The following is a 22,912-nucleotide window of genomic DNA, read 5'->3' as shown; positions in this document are numbered from 1 at the left end:
AAAAAATTACGGGGGGTGGTTCGTAAGTCACCCCTGTTCACAGGTCCCGCTCTTCCCCTACCGGTAGACATCTAGTTTCACTGCATAAAAACAGGACTAAAACCAAAAACATGCCAAAAAAAAAACAGTTCCAGGAGCCAAAACATATCGAAAGGCCAAGCATATTCCGAGCATTACCAAAGCATATGCGCAGCCAGGGGGCAAAAGGGGCCATGGCCCCCCAAATTTTCAAAGTCTGAATTTAAAAGTTGAGCTTTTTGTTGAAAATATAATAAAATTTGTAGAAAATTATATCGTTTTCCAAGACATCTGGTTATTAACACTCCTCCAGAATTTGTTTTCGACACACAGAAAGAGAAAGACACCAATAGATTTTGTAAAAACAAACAAACGAAGTATTTTTAAGTCACATTCTGTATTTTTGCCGATTGTGTCATTTCACTATCGGTCCTAACTCCTGGAACCTGGCTACGCTCAACAGTGACTTCCGTTCCGATCGCCTCTCAGACTTGTGTGTGCTTCATTGCCATCGCAAATGGATCAGTGAAGAGATGAGACAGCAGTCCGTACAGATCAATCGAGTTGTTACGAATATGGCTGGCGGGAGACGACGAATAGACTTTTAATCGCGATGTTGTCATTTTCTAATCATGTGATAAATTGTTTGTGCTTTAGCCTATGTTTAAAATTACTTTCTGAATCTGTCAAAAAGTCGATTTTATAATAGCCTAACAAGCTCAGGGAATGATTTTAAGTCATCTTCCTTTTGCTGCATATTTGGATGGTTTTCATCAAAAATGCTGATGGGTTTCACCAGTCGATTTTTTTTCTGCGTTTTCAACGTAATATGTATTAGTGTTGGTGCTAGGCGTTCTGAAATGTGGTAGCTATGCCTAATTTGGTTTGCATGCTTTTCCATAAATTCTTTGTAGCCTATATGAACTGTGCGTCTGAATTGAGCAACCAATTAATTTGCAAAAGCTGGCAGCTTACTTTGCCTACTCATCAACCCTTATAAGTTTTTGTGTCTAGGCTTCTACATCAGGTGGCGGTGTTAAAACAAACACTTTGTAGTTCCCTTGAACTCATCAAATATTCGCCCCACCCCCATTTTTTTCTGGCTACGCTAGCACTGAACCAAAGGCCAAACACATAAATAAAAAAGGGGCCTAAACAATTATTTTTTTGGGACGTACATTCCCTGATTTTTGGTACATTTTTGATTTTTGGTACAAAGCTACATAGGCAGCACGATTCGCCCACTCCATTCCCGCCTCAAAGAACATCTCAGCTCGGATAAAAGTTCGGTATTTGATCACCAACAACAATGCCAAGCAGACTTTAAGTTTAAAATTATTGGAAGAGAAAATGACGCGGTTCAATTACGTTTCAATGAGGCCATATTCATTAGCAAACAAAATCCTAAAATCAACAACGCGCCGAAAGGGAAGAACTACGTCACCTAATCTACTAATCAACTGATCCAACAAAACCTCACAGCAATAACGCCTAACAGCACAGAAACTCAACAGCCGGCAGCCTCAAGCTAACACAAAGAGCCATTTTAAAAAACCACTCACTGACTTCAACACCATTCGTCATAGCACATGACTCGGGAACTGTGTTCCGAAAGCTAGTGTAATTTGATATTGCCAAAAAGAACCCGCAGCATCAGGCTATAACAGATCGTTTGAATCTACACTGTGAAGTAAACATAAATAAAACATATTCAAAGACCATACGACTCTACATAAAAACGTAGCCTACTCAAAGGCCACAATAAAAATTTGAACAAAAATTGCAATCATAAAAGGCCATATGCATGTAAACATGTAAGCTTAACATGTAGGCTACCATGTTTCTAACTAACGAATTTAAATCATGAGAACATTTAGTCGAAACTTATGAGAACTGCAATTTGCAAATGCACTTCAACTGTGAAAATTCAAAACCTAAATTCTGCTCTCACAGAACTTATAGGTCACGCTTCTTGTTAACAAATGCCACTCTCACAGAATTTAACTCACCAAATCCCAATTTCTGAAACGACATAACTGTGTAACCGTTTCGCTTTCATTTTAACTCCCACCATATTACTGATAAAAAGACTATTATTATGAAATAAGCGGGGAGTTGAAAAATACTCGGACAGAAGAGACTTTCAAAAGAGAACAGACTGAACGACTTAAGAACACGAAGGGTAAAATTCACGACGGGAAAATGTCGCTTTTCTGACACCCGTCACAATAAACTAAATTGGTTAGAATTAGATAGGATAAGCATTTCTCAATTTCCCGAATAAGAGTTTGCAACTTTGATTATACAAAAAATATATTTAACATTTAATTTAACTTGTTTAATTTTTCTAGGCAATCATACACCTAGACAGAAACCCTAAACTATTCTTTTGTAGCTAGCGATTCAGAGTCTCTCGAGCAAAAGACTAATAATCAACATCAAAAAAGTCTACAAACACACCACAGCGACCATAACCTAAATAGGTTTTCAAAGCCAAGAAATAAACCATCTTGTAGTTTTCAGAAGACACTAGCATTTCTCAGGGTAATTTACCCTCAGCCTTGTATCACAGCTTATCTCTCATGTAAAAAATTCATTGCAAATATATTAAACCAACAACAAACACCAATTAAAAATGTTTTTGTATTAGTTAACAGTATAGTAGTTAAAATAGCTTAACATGAACGAAGCAGGCAACCTAAAAAAGTTTCTTCCATGACTGACGTCACATTACTGACGTATGAGCGCTCATAAGAAAAAGTTTTAAATTCTAAATGCATCCAAGCTTTATCATGTACTGAATTTGAAAATAAAAAAGACGATAAATTAAAGTGCACTGAAGCTACACTATAGTGTAGTAGACAAGCCTATAGGCTATACTTTATAAAGTTTATAGGCTACATCCCTCTAGCTTTGAGCAAACGTTTGTTAGACAATAATTAATGTTAACCGCGAGTTTATATTGAGATAAGCTTTAGCTGTTGAACGGTAAATGTAAAACTTGCAAACACCAGCTTTGCACCTTGCTTCAACACAAGTCGTATATTGTTTTCGTTTTATGAATAAGTATTATAGGCTATGTTTTTTAGAGGTACTGGCAGGAAACACCACTGAAACAATATTCTATTGACTCTATTTTCAAATCAGATTGTTATTCTTGCAGGTCAAAGCTGCACTATTTTTCGTAAAAAATATATAAGTAGCCTATTGCAACCATGGCCACCTGGATGATCTCAAGGTAGCCATGATGTAACAAAGAGGCAAATTAAAGGGAATTGCTGAAGATCGATTTGAACATCCGAATGTTACATTACATCAGAGAATCGCAATCATGAGTTGTGCGGTACCGCAGTCTAGCAGGAGAGAATTGAACTTTTAGACAAACTATGTTCTAAATATTGTCAGACCATTCAACCATGTTAGTTTAGGCCAATAGCTTATAGCTTAAGTTTGTCGGTAAAATTGTCATTTCTTGTTTTTCCTCAGATAATCAGAACTTCCATATCTGGCTGACGGTGTTCGCTGTCACGACACCTTCGGCGACATCTTGAAATACAAAAAGTGATTATTAATATCATTGTAACTCATCACTGCATAAAATCCGCTGCATAACAGAGTGGCGAGACCTCTGTAAGTTGCTCGAAAGGGCGCCGGTTCGACACCGCAAAAGAGCAATCAATCTTTGACAAGACACTAATTGAATTGGCATGCTTGAAGATTGGCACTAAGGCTGGTTTCCTTGCATGCCAATTAAAAATAGTTTAAATCTTCAACCACCAAATCAGTCCTATTACTCAACGCAACAAACAGTTTACCAGCCTCATTTTTGTAATCACAATCGATTTTGCTAAAATAGCATCCTCAGTATGATCATGTCAAGTGCAAAAATAGTAATAAAATTTTTCAAAGGTTTCAAGTTTAGGTATTGTGGCGTAACAAATGCATGTTGATGATGTTGCGCCACTATGGAAACAATTAAACAAATTATATAATCGACTACTAATTTTTTTTTCTATTTTTATTATAGGCTTATATTTATATTTTTATTCTATTTGAATAAGAACCTTCTGAAGATCCGTGTAGAATAGGTGAAACAGGCTGTTAAGGATTCAGATAGTAATAAGTTAACTATATTTGATGTAATTTGCTCTGCTTTGCTTTTTTGCTTAGCATTGAGCACTTTTTGTAGTATTAATAGTTTTCATTGTTTTAATCGATGACTGTAATTACTTATTCTTCAACCACCAGGTATAAGCCTAAACAGGCCTGAATATGAGCTTAAATTTTTACTTTTCTAGGGTAACAAATCAAAGAAACACTGTTTTTAAATTTGATATTTAATATTTTTATGTATGTTTGAAGAAATCACCATGTTAAAGAAAACACCTATTAATAATGTGTAAATGAATAACACATAGCAACAACATTATGGACCTTCTGATGATACCCCTTTTAGGGTGAAGCAGACTGTAGAGGTTTTACAAAGTAATAACTATATTTGGTGTAATAAATACATTAAATAATATAAAATTAATATTATTGAAGTTTAAACTGTAGCCTTATGGTTGGACCTTTTCTTCGCCAAAATCATCATCTTGCCCCTATTCCCCATGCAGTATCATTCCAAACGTAAATGGCAATCCAGCTAAACATCTGCTTTTGGTTTGTAAGCTTGTTTATTTATTAAAGAAACCCAGAAGGTATATTTTATAATTTGTTATTTGCCGAAGTTAGATTGCTAATCACCTGAGTATAGAGACTACCACCAACGTGATAGAGAATATACTTCCAATCACACTCCCAATTACGTAACTTGTACTCGATGATGAACTGTGATCTGTGTACACGTTGTTGTTGTTGTTGTTCGAATAATCCGAATAGTCGAAGTAGTTCGTTTTTGAGTGGTCTATGCAATTTAAAAAATCAATAAAGTTAAAAAGTTTGCAATAACGAATTATTTATACCGCCATAGGGGAGGTCAAATGGGGTCATTGCCCCCCAAAATTTCTAAAATTTTAACTGTCAATGATTGTAATTCCAGCATTTTACGATATGATGTTTGTTGCATACAGTGTCAGCCTACATCGCATACAAACCTATTATGGTTTTAATACGCGTGTACTCGACAATGATTTTCGCCATTGAAAAAGCATTCTGGCTTATGTGCAGTCAGTTAGCTTGGTCGAGATTTCTATTCTGCGATTTCGAATTTTGAACGCTTATCTAGCTTATTATAGCTTATTAGCTTTGCAGTTCACTGAGATCATAATCATTATTTTCCTTCCTCGTATTGAGGGTTGGATACAATGCGTCATTGTTCTCGACCATGAGCTGAGACCACTGAGATAGCAACACGTAAACAAGCAAAGTAAGTTATTTTTTTTTCTACAAAATCTCAAAATTTCTAGAAATTGGTCAAAAACTCGGGAAAGTTATTGACAACCAAGATGCCGGTTACCACAAAGAAGCAAAATAGTCGTCAAGAGCATGAAACTGGTCAAAATGTGTTTGCAAACTTGCAGGCAAAATACACTGTATGCATTGATGAAAGGCAAATAAACCTTCACTTTCACATTTCACAGTCTTTCACATTTTCTTTAAGTTATGAAAAAATGCCATTGATTGTGCCGCATCCTAGAAAATTCAACTACGTTATGGGAAAAATTTTGCTCTGTGTGACAACTGTCAATTATTTCAAAAAGTCTTTCACATATTCTGTAGGCTATACCTCTATGTAATTATGACGAATTTTTCAAACAGCATTTCACCTGTAATTTTTTATAGCCCCCCAACCTTTATGTTTGTAGGTCTACTTTCGTTACGTTGTTTCAAAAACTCTTCAATTAGCTTAACCGTCATGATGGTGTTTTCCTCACGCTACTAAACGAGCCTAAGTTTAGCAAATGAGCCAGTGTTGTTTTCAGATTTGTAAAATTAAAATAATGTGCATAACGTTTGCTAAATCTGCATGAAAACTGCGTGGAACTAACTTGCAACGAACTGCATTGATTCAATAAATACGCTTTATTTTAAATAGCGGCGATCACTTTTTATCCTTTTTTTTACTAACTTAAAAAATAAGGATTGTAGATCATAGGGATGCGCAACTACATCCGCTTTTGGCTTATCCGCAACACTAGAAGGGTTACGATTTTTTCTGATTCACAAAATACATTTTATAGGTTATATAAGAAGAATGAAGTTGGTTTTAAAGTAATTTAAGGTTTTTAGTTGAAAACAAGCGAGCAACAAAGCGTGAAAAAAATGTTAAATTGGCAATTGACTCTTCTAATGTTGGCGGAACAACGGAGTTGCGGGTCCCGTAATGTACCGTCCCCATTAAAAAACAAAGAAAAGTGTCACATCTACCATAGTCATGCAATTTCATCAACAACCTTTGGGTTAAAAAAATGAAAAATAGAACAGACTTACCATCTTTGACTTTTGGCAGATCCCAGTTGTAAATGTCTGTATCGTCAGTGTCCGTATTGTGAGTATCTACACCGTTAAACATAAGCAAATATTATAATGTTGGTGGACACTTACAATATTAATTACAACCATATCCAACAGGTTTAGCGTCAGCTATTCGTTTAACCAAAGAACGACATATATATAGGAGGTTTAAGGCTTTCAGAGCGTGGAATGGAAATGTCTTGTGTAGTTTACACAATTTTAAATCTTTAAACATAATTGAGTAATAAATCAGTCAGTTGTGCAACAGCACCGTTTGCGACTTTTCTCCATTTATCAAAGTAAACTCTAGAACGTTTTTGATTGTTCATGATAAACTTACATTTGGTGACACTCTGTCTGTAGGCCTGACGAGGAAAGCAACGCAGACCCACCACAAATTAAGAAAAAATGAAGATCTTCTAAAGTTGTTACACCAAACATAATTCTCGATAAAAACAATTTGATTTTCTTGCTTTTCTTTCTGTAGACTATTATAATTTTGACAAAAATTCTTTTTTAAAAAGTATCCCTTATTTGACCCAAGTAACCCATACGATGAAGGCCGAATGCACTCATACTGAATCCCTCTATCTCACGGCCACTTACAAACCTCAACTCTGTAGGCCACAAGGTCACAGCCTAAAATTACAATTACCAGAAATTCTTTAGCTTGGCATCCAACAAGACGATATTTAGAGACCGATTCTGATTTTAGACACACAAAAATCCTTCCCAAAAGACAACCCTGGCTCAAATGCAAAAGCGTACCTGTATGAGGAACATGAGGTGGGTCTTCGTTCCCGTAAATTACAATATCTCGTGCCATTTCTGTAATTGAATGGGTATAGTAGTGCAGCACCTGCCCACGTAAACCGACCCGCAAGATAAAAACCCATATAACGTAAGACTGAGGTTTTCCTTGGAAGAAAGTGTTTTTCTCCATTGCGTCTGTGACGTATATGGTGGTCTGCGTAAAACAAAATTTTTTGTTATGGGAAACCAGAAAACAATTAACACGACATTGCTATCTTTTTACGCTTAATGCCACCACGTCAAAAACAAATAGAAGTGACGAAAGTTGAGATCGGATGGCAAAATTTTACATAGACAGTCTGGAAGTTGCTTATCAAAAAGGATTTACTTTGCTTTGATAACTTTTTGCATATTTTTCGGCTTTACCAATTCTTTTATTTTACTACACACACTTTATGTTTGACAATGGCTATCAAAGCAGCTATTTTTCAAAACTTTTGTGCGACTCTAGGCTTGAGCAACGCATTCAAGGACTGCTGTCTATTTAGTGGTAGGCTACCTGGTGGATGGAATAGCTCACAGACATCAACTAACAAGCAGAAACTTCATTCTGTAAATCTCGGTGACCAAGCCTGTGTCAATGGTTCAAACCCTCTACAAGTAGGCCTAGCATATGTAAAACTTTTTGGATTAAGCTTTCAAAAAAGCTTTTTCAGTCCGAGAATAAAATTCCCACAATTAAATCAATCAAATCAAATAGAAGACAAGATTGAAGCCAGACTTTACCTTAAGCTGTACGCCCTGTCAAAGGTTAGCGCGTCGGCCTACATTTAAACTGCTGGATATGACATATTTTTAAGTTTATTAAAAGGAAAAGTTAAAACTATATTTCTTTTTAAATGTATTCCCCAGTGAAAACAACAAACATTGCTTTTCTAAATCTTACCCCATGAACTGCAATCTTTTGAAAAAATGCTTTTACAGAAGAACGGAAGACTTCTGTTACGTTGCTTCCATCCGGACCAGAGCACATTACTCTGCTGATGTTTCCTGGAAGGACGTCGGTCCAGTAAAGCCTATAAAACCATTAGCTCATGTTAGACATGCCACAAACAACAAAATAAGGCCTGTAAGTTGAAATACAATTTTCTGTGCACTGTATGCGACAAACTGGCACTAAATAGGTAGAAAGTAAGGTTCAATTCAGCACTCATCCACTAACCTAATATTTACGTATACAGAAGAGGGAGAAAAATCAGAGAGGCTTTATCCTCTGCCCATGCAAGGCTGAGCCTTACTGTGGAACGAACAACACAAAAAGAAATCATACAAATTGATTGATATGTTATCGAAGAATCAATCAAAAAACGACAGCACAATTTATAGCCCATCGATCTCTGATTTACCTTTTTAATATGACGTAACAAAATTACGCAACATCTAATTTCATGGTTATTCAAAATCTTTGGGGTTTCGGCAAGAAGGACATAGAAAAAAATAGAAGACAACCTATGCCAAAAAAATTAATAGCAGAAAATAAAACATTAACTTTTTTTCTAAAAATTAAGCTCAAGGGGAGAGATTTAACCCTTGAAAATTCGTGCTCACACCACTGGTTTTATCACATGCAATAGCCTTACATTGTGGTCTTGTTGTCGAAAGTCATGCCTTGGACGTTATGAACTTCAGGATAAGAAAAGAGAACTTCATGGTCGGTTGAATTGAGATCAATTTTCAACAACTTAGTGTTTTGTTCGGTCGGGGCTGCTCCGGTAGTCTTGTTCACACTTGTCGCTATATAAAGACTAGAAGATACAATAAATAATCAGGTATAAACATCATTTCATAGACACGTTTGCATCTGTCTGCTAAGTTAAATCATTTTCAGTCATTTTGATTGGTTGTGTTAATGAACTAAATTATTAATAAAGTTAAAAGGAATCCTGAGTATTTCTTATTTACAGGGTAGCATTTTTTAAATTTCTTTTGTTGTTCTGGGGTGTAGGTAGAGTTGCCAACAAAAGATGTTAATTTGACATCAGTTTTACTTCCGAGGCTACGTCAGTCAACACGACTGCATTATTCAAGGAAATACAGAAAAACAAATAAAATAATATGTGCCTGTCTAAAGCAGAGTGCACAGCACAGAAACATACTGAGAAGATGCAGTAGCGGAGTAGTCTACTAGACAATTATTTATTGGCTATGTTTAAACAACTAGCATTTTTTAACTTATTTGTTGAAATTAGAGTCTACACAAACTGATAGTTGTTGAATGCAACAGAAATTATTATAGCATAAAACGAAACGTGGAAATAATGCGATAAGCGCGTCAGCATCTTTGGTTTTTTGGTTGCCATGCTGCACCCAGCCATCACAACAACACAATTTTTTTTTAACATTACTGTAAGTGAACAAACCGTAGGTTTCATCATATATTTTCGGATTAGCTTCTTACCTTACATTTGGATTCAACGTCATGGCTTTGATTTCGTTAGGAGTTTCATTGTGGAATATCTGGTAACGGTACGTTGTACTGGCTTCTTTAACACTGCCTTGACTAGCCCAATAATGTTTCCTCGATATGGGATCAAAGCTCATAGCATTCACATTATGCATTTCATTGTTTTCATCTTCATCAATTCGCTCTGGATTGTTCATGCGGAAAATCCTTCCATCGTCATAGTAGTTGTAGTACTTGATTTCGTGATCGGTAAGCCAATTCATATCGACAGTGCCGAGGTATTTTTGTCTAAAAAGAAGATATGGCAAGGTAATAAAAACAAATTTGCGTGAAACATGTTCAGCCAGTATACTTTTATTTATTTGAGACCTGCAACAAAATTTAAAACAATATGTCAATAAGATTCTGTGTGTGAAATTTTAATTACTTGGACAGCTTCGGCAACTTGTTTCTGCATGGTTCAGTGGTGAAATTTTAAAAGCATCTACCAAGAGGATACAGCAAGCCATGTTTTGGCAAAGCACTTCATGGTAATCTAATTAATCCTGAAATTTGACACATTCAGCTTCCTTGTTTTTCAATTAACTTCATATTTACAATAGCATGGTAATAAAATTAACTTACTGTAATGACGTAAAAGAAAGCGAGAAAATGTCGTAAAGAAAATACTGTAGAGAGACTGTCACGATTTCTTTCTATCTCTTACCAGGAAAAAGACTTGGAAAGATTCAATGACGTAGTTTAATGGGTTATAACCGAAAAGCAGTCAATTAAATGTCGAATAATTCTACTAGCGAAATGATAATCTGACTTCTTGAAGAACTTTAACGAACGGCTTCTCAAATAACTCCAATTTCTGCATCAACTACCAATCCACAACTCATAGCACAACTCTCATAACCAACTCAATAATAATCATCATAATAATATCATAATTACACAAACTACACCACTATTTATATAGTTGGTTGTTCAGTCCAGTAACCTCGAGAAGGTTACGTAGTATTGCATCACACGAACTCATCGTCGGTCACGTAGCATTGAGCGGCATAAACAAGCAAGTTTAAAGAAATCTAAAGAATGTCACGTAGGGGTAGAGGACTGTTACATAATACAGATTTCGTAATCAGAGGTCCATTCGTAAACAACCTTGTGACATCATGACAAACGATATTGGCAATTGTGAAAACAACAGAACGTTCCAGATACAGAATAATCTAGAATTACGTTGCAGAACAACGACTTCACAATTAGAGGTTACTACTGGTCATTGACCGATAATAACATACCGCTCAAGAATTCCACAACCAAAACAACACGCTCGTTGAAGATACAAAGCAAGCCATCGCGAGGCATTGCACCTTGATTGTGACAGAGACGTATGACAGAAGATATAGAAATAGTGGAAGTGAAGGAGAAAGATACTGCTGACAGAGTGATGCGGAGGACTGCAATCTGCGACCCCATTTGAAATAGGAATAAATCGAGAAGAAGAAGTATGACATGATAAAATTTTTCTAACTATTTATTAGCAGACTATGTTTGGGCCTACCTGTGTGCGCCAAAATATAGCTGCTTTCCCTCGTTATCAACAGCCAATGCACCAACTTTGGGGGACCTTGCCAGATTAGCATGAATTACAAACGAACTACTTTTTGCATTGTTTCCCACTGGCCACTTAGAGTAATCGACACTCCTCATGTGAAAATACATTTTTAAATTTTCTGGATCATTGCTAGACCAAATCACTTGGGCGGTTGTTGCTGAAAAGTAAATGGATTTGTTACAAAGGATGGTAAGGCGATGTAATGATAAATTAGAAGAGGAACCGAAACATTTTTTTTTCGGCTGCAAAACATTCGTGCTTTGGCAGTTCTAATTTAAGCATAATCTTATTCAAGCTTCTTTACTATTTTTAGTAATCATTAATTCTGAAGCTTGAAAGTTACCTAACTCATAACATCACATTTACAATTGGTTAACTCTTTGGTCAATATAAAATAGGCTACTACAATACAACTCGAAATTCACGGGCTTTTCAATGAAGAAACAAAAAGATCTAAGCTTTCGTTTCAAAGTATATTTTCAAGAATGTTCAACATGCATTGTTCGAATTGGTAGTGTTTACCTGTTGCAACCCCTTTGATAAAGTCAGTCGTGCTGACTGACAAAACGTCAAAAAATTGAAGCTGCGGACCATTCTTAACACCAGGTGATAACTTCGTAGGCTACAGTGACCAACAGAACGCAAGCCATTGTATATGCATTGTTTTGTCACAGGCCATTCAGAATAAAGCTTACTTGATATATTTCATAATATGTCTACTGTCACATGTCACATACACACGTTGTATTTGAATAAGTGTTGTGTCTGATGATTGTTATCTAACATGACGCCTTAGGTAGCGCATAACTTTTATGTGTTAATTTTTCTGTAATCATCGTCGCATACTACTGTATATATAGTCACATGTATCCAAAATAGCTTCCATACAATAGAACTATAAAAAAAAACAAAAAAAAATTACGAAAACCTATAATACATCCTTATTTTATCAAGATTAACTGAGTGTTCGCAATTATTTGAATAACTCACGACAGGTAGGTATTCCACAATCGGATCTTTGGAACGTTCGTGCTGAGAAACACCATAAGTTGGATCTTCCGTAGAAACGTTCCGGATTTCTGGCAACAGATGGACAACAAGTTTCACCAGTTGAACTTCTATGCTATGTTCAGTGGAAAGTCATATTTTTTGCTTTGACGGTCGGAAATAAAGCATAAAACTAAAACTAAAACTATGTCAAAACGCTTCTGTGAGCAGTTGTCAATCGAAACAATGTTTGCATCACAACAATGCAAAAAGATCACAAGTATAAACCATGCAGTCCAACACATTTTAACTTTCGCTTTCGGTTAAGCAGTTCGACTTGGCATTACCGAGTTCGAAAAATACATGGAATACATTTTTTTTAATTACTGCAGACAGTGCACACCATTTCGGCCTTCCGGCCTCCTCAGTGCAGTAAGTACACTGGGTATGACTTTTTTTTAATTAGATATTTTACGCATTTTTGTCCTGTCCTGTTAGAGTTTCATGAATCCCTGGAAGACTTACCGGCTGCATACCTTTAATGTTTTGAGTATCTTATAAGACAATAATGCTTAGCAACACCACAACATTATAAAATTATTACAAAAACAAAAATAAATTAAAATAGCGAACCTATTGCCATACTCGTTTTTAAGCCTTCAAGTCTTATTACTTATTAGGCTTAAAAAGAGTCGAAAACGTTCGCTATTTTAATTTATTTTTGTTTTGTTAATACTTTAATTGTTATGGTGTTGTTATGCATTGTTTTCTTACTGTTAAGGAAAGATGTAGCCAATAAACATTTTAGATACGTACCTGCAGTGATTATGATATTTTCCATCGTTTGGACGAGCTGTGTTGTGGATGACGGAATCCCAATATAAACATGGAATGCCATCTTTTGTAACACTCCTTTTCCCATAGTAAAAATATGAGTTGGTACCGCCGAAACACTCTGAGAAAAATAGTATAACATGAGAAATACAGAGAAGTTTTCTTCGTCGATGTATTTCTAAACATAGCTTAGTCATGGACATTAGCAACACGGCCAACACCGTGTGATCTTTAATTAGTAAAAAAAAGATCAATTTTCGGTACCAGAAGCTTAGTAACGTCGAGTTATCGCGTGATGAGAACGTTTTGAAGGTTGGTTGATCGGCTTCGAAAACACGCTGTTGCGTCTTGGATAAACGCTAACATGGTTGAAGTTAACCCGTAAGATTGGTTGGAAAAACAAATCACGTGTCAGTGAGATATAAGTTAAATCACGTGTTAATGAGAATTGTATATCTTACGGGTAATATTTTATAGAAGTGAAAAAATACTGAAACTACTGCGCTTCGGTAGTTTTATTTTAGGCTAATGGTTTCATTAGAAAGGAGTAGGCCTACTATAAAAGGGGTAAAGAGGATGGAGGCAAGGGATTTGACCCAAAGGGCTGAAGCACCCATTTAGCGACCTATCGAAACATTTCTATCAAAAATTTAGTTGGTCCATCAGCTTTACTTGTGATTTTAGTTTAAAAACTAAGAGCCTTGTTTTTACTTCTCTCTTTATTGCAAACTTTTGCACGCCCCATAATACTGTTGTGTGCCATACCGCAGGCAAATAGTGCTGTAGGCTACTGAGAACTAAATTATACTTTAGTGGGTTTTTTCTCTAAAACATCTACCATACGTTCCAGCTTACGATGTTTTGAAAGATCTTTCAAAATGATTGTAACAGTTAAGGGCGCATTGCCGTGTTGGGCATGGTTACCACGTCATTGCACATCCATCTGTTGGCGTATTTCCACACGATAGCCAATATTTCCTGATTGCTTTATTTGCATAATTGCCAGTGTTTGACTATATTTACTTTGGCCTGTAGGCTATAGCATGATATTCTTGATGGGATAATTTTTAAAATTTTGTCTCGGTATGGTTTTTAACTAAATCGCTGTTTGTTGTTATTGGAAGCTGGCCTGATGCTTTATTCTGTTTTAAAAGGGCTTAAATTTTTTATCTTTCAAGCAATAGTAAGTTTTAATAAAGCAATAGCAACATAAACTACGGTAAAAGTTATCAGCTGCTTGCATAGTAAGATGCCAGCAACAGAGCTGTAAATTAAATTGTTTGGTTGGTTTGAATCTTTATCCTTGGACTGAGAAAGCCTCTGATAAGTTATTCCAGTTTTTTATTCTTGCAAATGCTTTGAACCAATGAAGCAAGCCCTGTTACTGGTTAGTTGGTTTAGAATCTTTATCCTTGGACTGACAAAGCCTCTAATAGGTTATTCCTGGCGGTTTCACATACTTGCAGAGGCTTTGAACCATTGACGCAGGACCGGTTACTGAGATTGGCTGACTGAAGTTTTCGATTGTCGAAGTATTTTTGTCTGTGAATTATTCCATCTACTGGAGCTACAAACTACATTACACTTAAAGCTATTAACTAACAACTCAGCAAACGATTTGCAAACTATGCTTTTTTGTGTTCAGTGGTAGAATCCTTAACTTGAGAAATTATTTGTTTAATTTCTGCCGTTTGGAATAAATTATAGGCTACTCTTTATTTTATTTTTCATTTCCAATATATAGGTTTTATGTAGAACGGAGCGATCTATCTGGCAGTCAGCACAAGGCTGAGTACTCACTGAAGCAGCTAGCAATTGCGATTCTCTAACCATAACAATGTAGCCTGGACAATGTGATTATATGGCTTCTTACCTGGGGCACAACAGAACCGTACATCATAGTCCCGGCATGTCGTGCTTAGTTTTGAGGAGGAGCAGGAAATATGACTCCCTAACCCAGCATCAATATGGCTGTCGTTGTAAACATTAATCGTTTGATGGTTTCCGACTTCTCTGGCTTCCACTCTTATCGGATTATTGCAAACTTCTCCTGGATTTTCTGCTCTAATCTTTTTAACAGTCTGACAATCGCATTTTCCAGAAGGGTGATCTCTGCGATACCACCTTGTCCAACTTCCAGAGGGGCAAAGAGAATCTATTAGAAAAATGTATCATTAGAAGAGAAGTTGGCTGGAAAAGCAAAAATTATTAAAATTATTATCAAATAGCTTCCTTGGTAAGCCGGGCTTCAGCTTTCCACCTACTAGTATAAACGTTTTTTAGTTTTAAATTTAATGTACAGTGTTTCCTTTGTGAAATGACTTCTATTTCACAAGTCTGAAACTTTTTAAAGTTCAGAATTGTTACGCTAAACCAGGGATGTCCAATCTGCGGCCCACGGGCCACAGTGCGGCCGCTTGTCATTTTCACTCCAAGTAGTATTTAAACTTTGAATCTTAGGCTAATTAAAATGTATCAGTCAGCTTTTAGGGCGCGGTTGGATAGTATAAGATGGGAGCAACAGGAATATATATAACTATAAGACTCGAAGAATAAAAGCACGCGTTTAGTACTTGGGTAGCCTAGTGTTAGTATTTGTTCCTATTTTCAAAGGTGAAATTAATGTTTTTTAATTGTTTCTTTATGTACCCAATTTTCTTGAAATTTAATAGGTTCTGCGACCCATTGAATTATTTCAAGTGACAATGGGGCCTACTTTCATAAAAGGTTGGACATACCTGCTCTAAACGATGTGGCGACAGAGAATGTTCATCTAACATTCAAGAGACGTTAATTTTTTTCTTAGGTGGTAGTTTTTTTCTTTTTTTTTCTTTTGATACACTTGGATTTGCAACTAATTAGCCTATCATCTGATTTTACCCTTCTCGAGTGCACCACTACTTTGGGTGAAAGCAGTCGCGACGTTTGTGATAAAGTTTCCGAAGAACTTGAGTAAAATCCTGCATCTAACCATGAAGCCAATTGATTTTGTTAAAAAAATCATAGTTGCATGGGAACCCAACCTTTTTTCGACTCGAGCGTTTAAGCTTTATATCGTGTGCAAGTTCATCATAATAAGAAAACAATCACACCAAAAATTGCTTCACAAAAAGTGAAAAGTTCCATTTCAATGTTAAAAACATTTAAAATTGAAAATATGAAATTCTATTTCAAGGTAAACTAACTCAGTGGAATAACAAACACGACAACGTAATGGTGACCAGTTGGGCTGTTGCAATCAAAGTTATCTGTTGATGAAATAAATAGAACCGTTGCAAACTTCTTTGACTTGATTTGTTTTTTTTCTACGAAAAAACTTCCGTTTTATTATTGGCAATGACAAATGATATGTCCAAAGCAAGTTTCGGCACTAAGGGTAAAGGAGCGCAACGTTGAGACTACATTGTTATTGGTATTAATTTCCATAATATTGACTGTAACTTGGTTGGTTATGCAAAGAAAGTCGTGCTTGAGCTGAGTGTGACGTCACAGACATCATATGCCATCTGCCATCCGCGGTTAATTTCTGTGCTGTTCCAAGAACTAACATCCTGCTCAATGCTTTGTGCAAAAGCTCAAACGCAAGCGCTTCAGGCTAAAATCAGCACGAAAACATATCTACCCAGACAGCAAAATCCATCTTTTTTTGCATTGATTCAACGTCTGCAATTTTGCTCATTATTTAATATTTGGCAAATGGTTGTCTCTTTTGTGGAATAATGTAGACCAGAATATGTTCTGATATTGCTCTGTGCTTTTCATTGACATAATATCGTCTGACAACTTTCATATTGGCATTTGCTTTTATTGGATTGAACAAACAAGGTTTTCAACGTTAAATCTTATTTTCAAAGCAACAAAAATTAACAAATTAAAGCTTTTTTCGCATTTTCACTTCCTGCTGTGTGTTTCATATCTTCTTAGCTGTTATTTCTGAGCACGTTTATCTATTTCGATGAGTCATATTCATGTGAGGAAAACCCCTATTACCTCATGAAGTAACGTTTTAATATTGATCCATTATTTTCATTTTGACCTGCGCAACAAGTTCGTTGATGCTATTACAGTACATATCTGCAACTAAAACTAAAGGTTTACAGGAAAACTGTAAGAATGTTTTTTTTTTTTGAGTAAACCAAAAAACGCCCATACTGTGTGTGTAGTCTAATCTACATCTACTATTCTTAAGTGTTCATTCTAGATTCTCAAACAATCAGCATGTTCTTTCGGGTAGCCTAAATATACTACATATCACCAAAACTTAACAAAGTGTTACTTTGCGCATTCAATACAGCTAAGCTTCATGTTTTTACTTCCGACAGTCAAAGCGAAAATACTAGGCCTACTTGTCGTAAGATATAGCATGGGTCTTCAAAAAGGTAGAAGCGACAAAACTCAAGCGTGCTCAAAACCGAAATGATTTGTTACATACAAGTCGCACTGCCGCAATAACTTGGTAGATGTTGTGATATGAAAATCTATCGTGATATACTACACTTCTGAAGAACATACTGCAGTAGGGCTACAGCACGATCAACGACAGCAACACCTTTTGAAATGGGTCTTCATGTTTCTGTAAGATTGGTTGTGATGTAACAACTTTACAACTAGCAAATAAACAAAACAAGTTTCGCGGTCATTCTAACTTCAAGAATGCAGTAACGCCACCCTCCTCTATCGACTCCCTCTGTGGTTTTCGACCCTCCTCCCCCATTCCATCTTTTTCGTTCCAAGCACTGGTCCATGTCATGTGTTACCAGTGGCGCCGGCAGGGGGGGGGGCAGGCGGGGCAGCTGCCCCCCCAATGTTTTGGGCATCATCTTTTTAATTTTTTTTTTTAATACATATTAATATTACTTTTTTAATATTTGGATCCCAACCTCAAGTAAGTCAACTCAAGTTGCAAGGGGGGGGGGGTAAAAGCTCTCTCTTTAAAAAAAAAGTATGGAAAACCTTGATGACTAAAGTGTACTGTAGATAAAAAGATTTTTTACAGAAGCAAAGATATAGACTTTTTAAATGTTTAACTAACGTCACATTGATGTAGAAAAATAACAACCTCTTAAATTTTTGATACCTCACACTCCCATGACTTCTTCTGCGCGCATTTTGGCATTGGTTGCTTGCAGTGATTCTTTCACTTAAACAAAACGTTTGTTTCAGCAGTTTTGAGTTGTTCGATTCTTAAGTTGTAAAGGAGACTCAATTTCTCCAATATTTATCATTTATGTTTCTTCTTTAATCTCAGCAGAGTATAAAACTTGTAAAAGTTTTTCATCCATACGACGTCATGAATGAAATTATATCTCAAGTCGGCGTAATGACGTGACATCATCTAAACATTTTACCGAATAATAAATTAACAAATTCGATCGTCAAAAGTGGTTTGGTGGTGGTAAATATTACGTAATGAAAAAAATGTGATAAGGTTGGAAGACATGACGTCATGTATTTTCAATACAAATATGAAGTTTAAAATTTATTCTTTTGTTCATAGTCGTAATCCTCCTTCAAAGCGGTACTACGAAGAACAATTTTCGATAAGGGGGGCATCAAGAATAAGTCGACATGACTTTTAACCCTTAGCAGGTTGGGCTCCTGGAGTCTTGCTCAGTTTGGGGGAGGGGGGGCGCTGTCAATTCTTCTAATGGTTTAGGAGTGATATCTCTGTTATTTTGGCACGGTTTCAAAATTTGGGATTCACTTTGTAAAATTATTCACGCTGAGCATATCCAAAAATTAAAACTATGTGAATTTTAGAACTGCTCATATACGTTGAAATGTTGAGGTCACTTATGAGTGTAATTTGTAGCGTGAGTTTACACATTATTTTTTGGTAGAGTAATGAAGAACGTGCATAGTAATGTTGTGATTAATTTTTTTTACATTATTTTACATACAGCCAATGCCCTTCACGCTGTGAAACAGTTAGGATTAACGAGACATGGACCAAATTAATTACTTTCATCCAGCTGGTGGGAAAATGTTTCACAATAGAATATGAAATATTTTAGAGGATGTGCTGAGAAATGCCTTATGTCTTTCAATTTATAACCTTTATTCGCTCAAAATTTCAGCTCAATAGAGGTGAATAAAAGTTAGGAAAAGTCAAGAAATCCCGTAGTCGCAGCCTCAGTGGTTTTAGAGATACAACTGTTGACACAAAAAAGTTGAATTGACAGCCCCCCCAACCTTCAAAGGGTTTGCATTAAGTCAACAGATCTATACCTTAAGGTTTACGTCAGCTCCGGAGATCAGTAAAATATAAGGTTGTCATCTTCAGTGCAACAAGACCATTGATTGATTGGTTTAGTGAGGATTCGTAGTCTCATTGCTTTCATTTTGAGTGGTCATACTGATTTTCAATTTATTCCTACAAGACGTTACGTAATGAAAAAATATATAACTAAGGTTGGAAGACATTACGTCATGTCTTTTCAATTCAAAATGAAGTTTGAAATTTATTCTTTTGTTCATAGTCGGAATTCTCCTTCAAAGCGGTACCAAAGCGCTGCACAAGACCTTCTGGCAGCCTTTGGTGGAAGCCCTAGCAAACAGTGGTGCCACGCGGCGTGGTGTGAACAATGGTCAAGCAGCACGTCCCCACTTGGCCAAGTATTCAGATCCCCGTCCGAAAACCAGATGGGACATGGCCTCTCTAGACTTGCCTCATCAAGGCGTAACCGTTTGCTCACTGGTGTTGGACGCTATGGTGCAGACATGTTGCGTTGGGGCTTGGCAGAGAGTGTGGCGAAATGCAGACGGCAGCCCACATTATCAAGGATTGCCGGCTATATAGACCACCCCATGGTATGGAAGGCCTAATTTCCATCAATGACGACACCAGACAGTGGCTAACCAACGGATGCCCTAACATATAGCGACAATACGAGAGAAGAAGAAAGCGGTACCGTAATACAAAAAAACAATTTTCGATAAGGGGGGCATCAAGAATATGTCGACATGACTTTTAAGGTTTACGTAAGCTCCGGAAATCAGTAAAATATAAGGTTCTCATTATCGTGATTGTAAGCCGCGGGAAATTTTTTCTCTAAAAAGCAGATTCCCGGGAAGCTAAACAGTTTTTCCAGCCCTGGTAGAAAACAAGAGAAATTAAATAATATACCACTGTCTTGCATGTCTTGCACCAGTGGCGTAGCCAAGGGAGGAGGTTTGGGGGTTTCAACCTTTCAAATTGAATTTACGGATGTTAATACATTGTTTACAAGAAAAGTTTTAGCTTATGATGTAATTTCTCGTCAAACTGTGCAAGGATGCAAGCCATCTGCAACTGCTGAGATCGCTTGTTCGATCTAGATTAACAGCTATTCGTTATACAAAACTTGAATATATCAGAAATAGCCTAAAGTAACTTTATTGTCTCAAAACTTTTTGTTTGACACTCATCAAGATGTATGACCTCTATGACGTTACATTTTCTAAACTTTGGGTTGACTTCAGAGCATAAAAGCTAGTGACTTACCTGAATAAAATCGTTTTTTGAATCAACCAAGGAGAAAATTGATAAATAATAAAAGTGTAATAATCTCGCAAAAAAAAGCAATCAACCAATCAAAAACAAAGTTTGCCTAATTTTAAACAAAACTGCATTAAAAGAGCGAGTTTTGCCAATACCAAACATTCAAATATCTCAGTCTGGAATTCAACAAGAAAACATAGAGACTTAGCTTTATTTCCGAAAAATGCCGAAGAAAACATGATCTTATCCTTTTGCTATGCCACCGGACAGCACCATTTTACAGAAACATTCATACCCACAATTTTTGTTGAAAATGCTCTCAAAATGCACCAAATTGAAAGTAATTTTTCAAAATTTTCTGGGGGCTGCCCCCCAGACCCCCCGCCGCTAAGTGTCGCCTTCGGCGAACACGCCATCGGGCTTCGCCCGCCGGCTGTCAACACCCCCTCTTTCAAAATTTTTTACTATGCTACTGTCTTGCACTGTCAATATTTTGCCCCTCCAATGTTGAAGGTCTGGCGGCGCCACTGTGTGTTACGTGTAAATGCATTAATTAGCTCTAATAAAAAGAAATACATCCTACTTTGAAAGAAATATTTAAAACTTTTAATCATGTTTAGCTTATGTCTGTTCCAGTGGCGTAGCCAGAAAAAATTTTTGGGGGGGGCCAATTATTTGATGAATTGAAGAGAACGACAAAATGTTTGATTTAAGACATCATCACCTGATGTGCAGTGGCGCATCCTGGTGGGTTAATCAAGGGAAGCAATAAAGCTGGCGGGGGGGTTAGAGTGTGCCGAAGGCACGCGTATTCTAGGGGGGTCCGGGGGCATGCTTCCCCGGAAAATTTTTGCAAAATTACACTTAAATAATGGATTATAACGCTTTCTGGAAACACTTTCTGGAAACACGGTAATATTTGTATGAAACTTATTAGCAGATAAACAACTATTAACTTATTAAAGGTAGCTCTTATCTACACACAAACGGGCAAAAACTGCGGCTAAAATTAGAGAACACAAAAAACTCAGCTACACAAAAACCCTGCAGAGTAAGCGATTCTGAAATTGCTTCCACAGATTAGTTAAAAGAAGCGTAAATCGCGTAAACTTTGCGCGATTTACGATTTGCAAAATTTATTGGTGTCTTTTTGTGTGTCTAAAACAAGTCCTGGGGGGTGTTAATAGCCAGATGTCTTGGAAAACAATATAAATTTATACAAATTATATTATATTTTCAACAAAGGGTTCAACTTCGGAATCCAAACTTTGAAAATTTGGGGGGGGCCATGGCCCCGTTCGCCCCCCCCCCCCTGGCTACGCCTATGGTCTGTTCATGAACACTTTAATCCCACGCAAACTAAGAAATACAGATAAAAACTATACAAATAACTAAAACTAAATGAAAAGAAAGCTAATTGAAATGCGTACCTGATTCAGTAGCTATTGTTCCTACTACTCTGTTGGCTTGAGATAAAGAATTCAGGAGACTTACAGAAAAAACCCATAAAAATAAACTTACTGCCTTCATGATTAAACTACCTTAGGCTATTCTGCTTAGCTTTTTGTACCTTTACGTCAGTAAAGAATAAAGTTTGAGATAGACTGATATTCATTAAGACGTTACAGTAAATTAACTACTAACGAGACAGGAAGCATACATAGTTGACATAGACCCATAGACCACAATCATTCTAAATCCATATTTCGATATTTTGACAGAAAATACAAACAAACAAACATAAAAACAAGTTTGCCCGCTGATTCTAATGGACAAATTTTCGGACAGTTTGCCCCTGCGCCCTATTGCTTACACCCCTTGCTAAAGAGACCATGATTTATTTTCGTTGTGTGTATGCAAATACTGTAGTTTGTGGCAAGAGCCAACGCTTTTGATACGTACAACAACGCTTTGCGACATCGTCATCAATATCATGACAGCATTATGAAGTGAGTGAGTGCACGCTTTTTGGAGCGATAGCCTACAGTGCATGGAAAAAAATTGGATAGATTTTTCGAAGCATATCATATTTTTACCATATTTTTTATTCTCCATCCAGCTAGCTAAACCTGTCTTTTTCACAACGTCTGCCGGTATGAAATCAAATAGGCTATGGCTGATTTTGATGATTTGATATTTACGATTGTTTTTTTATTCTAATATATGATGTTTGCATATATTCATATAAACCATCTTTTCTCCATCCGTATGACATTTACAGTAGATTTTCGAAGGTTACTCTTACTAATGCATCCAGGGCCGTTGAGAGGATGTTTTGGGCCTTGTGCCAATGAGGTCCTCGGGCCCGAAAGCA

At 36.5% G+C, this 22,912-nt stretch overlaps 1 protein-coding gene across 1 annotated transcript; it reads right to left on the bottom strand.

Annotated features, from left to right (window-relative positions):
• Positions 1–1,620: 1,620 nt before the first annotated feature.
• Positions 1,621–22,165, bottom strand: LOC145765113 (uncharacterized). The gene is made up of 12 exons (XM_082576866.1): positions 22,029–22,165; positions 14,992–15,273; positions 13,101–13,239; positions 12,288–12,376; positions 11,244–11,454; positions 9,686–9,979; positions 8,868–9,032; positions 8,174–8,303; positions 7,243–7,441; positions 6,451–6,516; positions 4,765–4,924; positions 1,621–3,564 (listed from the first exon to the last, which is right to left on the bottom strand). The coding sequence occupies exons 1-12, from the start codon at positions 22,126–22,128 to the stop codon at positions 3,501–3,503; spliced, it is 1,899 nt and encodes a 632-aa protein (XP_082432992.1). The 5' UTR covers positions 22,129–22,165; the 3' UTR covers positions 1,621–3,500.
• Between the last annotated feature and the right edge of the window lie 747 nt (positions 22,166–22,912).

The sequence above is a fragment of the Aplidium turbinatum genome, chromosome 2 (genome assembly GCF_918807975.1).
Source record: "Aplidium turbinatum chromosome 2, kaAplTurb1.1, whole genome shotgun sequence".
NCBI lineage: Eukaryota > Metazoa > Chordata > Ascidiacea > Aplousobranchia > Polyclinidae > Aplidium > Aplidium turbinatum.
Note: the sequence above shows the minus strand (reverse complement) of the source record. Positions and strands in the feature narration are given on the sequence as shown.

Coding starts and splice junctions, on each gene's coding strand:
- LOC145765113 (XM_082576866.1), bottom strand. CDS start 22,128: ATGAAGGCAGTAAGTTTATTTTTATGGGTTTTTTCTGTAAGTCTCCTG. Junction 12,377..13,100: donor AAATATCATAATCACTGCAG/GTACGTATCTAA, acceptor ATCTGTTGCCAG/AAATCCGGAACGTTTCTACG. Junction 7,442..8,173: donor AAAAGATTGCAGTTCATGGG/GTAAGATTTAGA, acceptor TGTTTTACGCAG/ACCACCATATACGTCACAGA.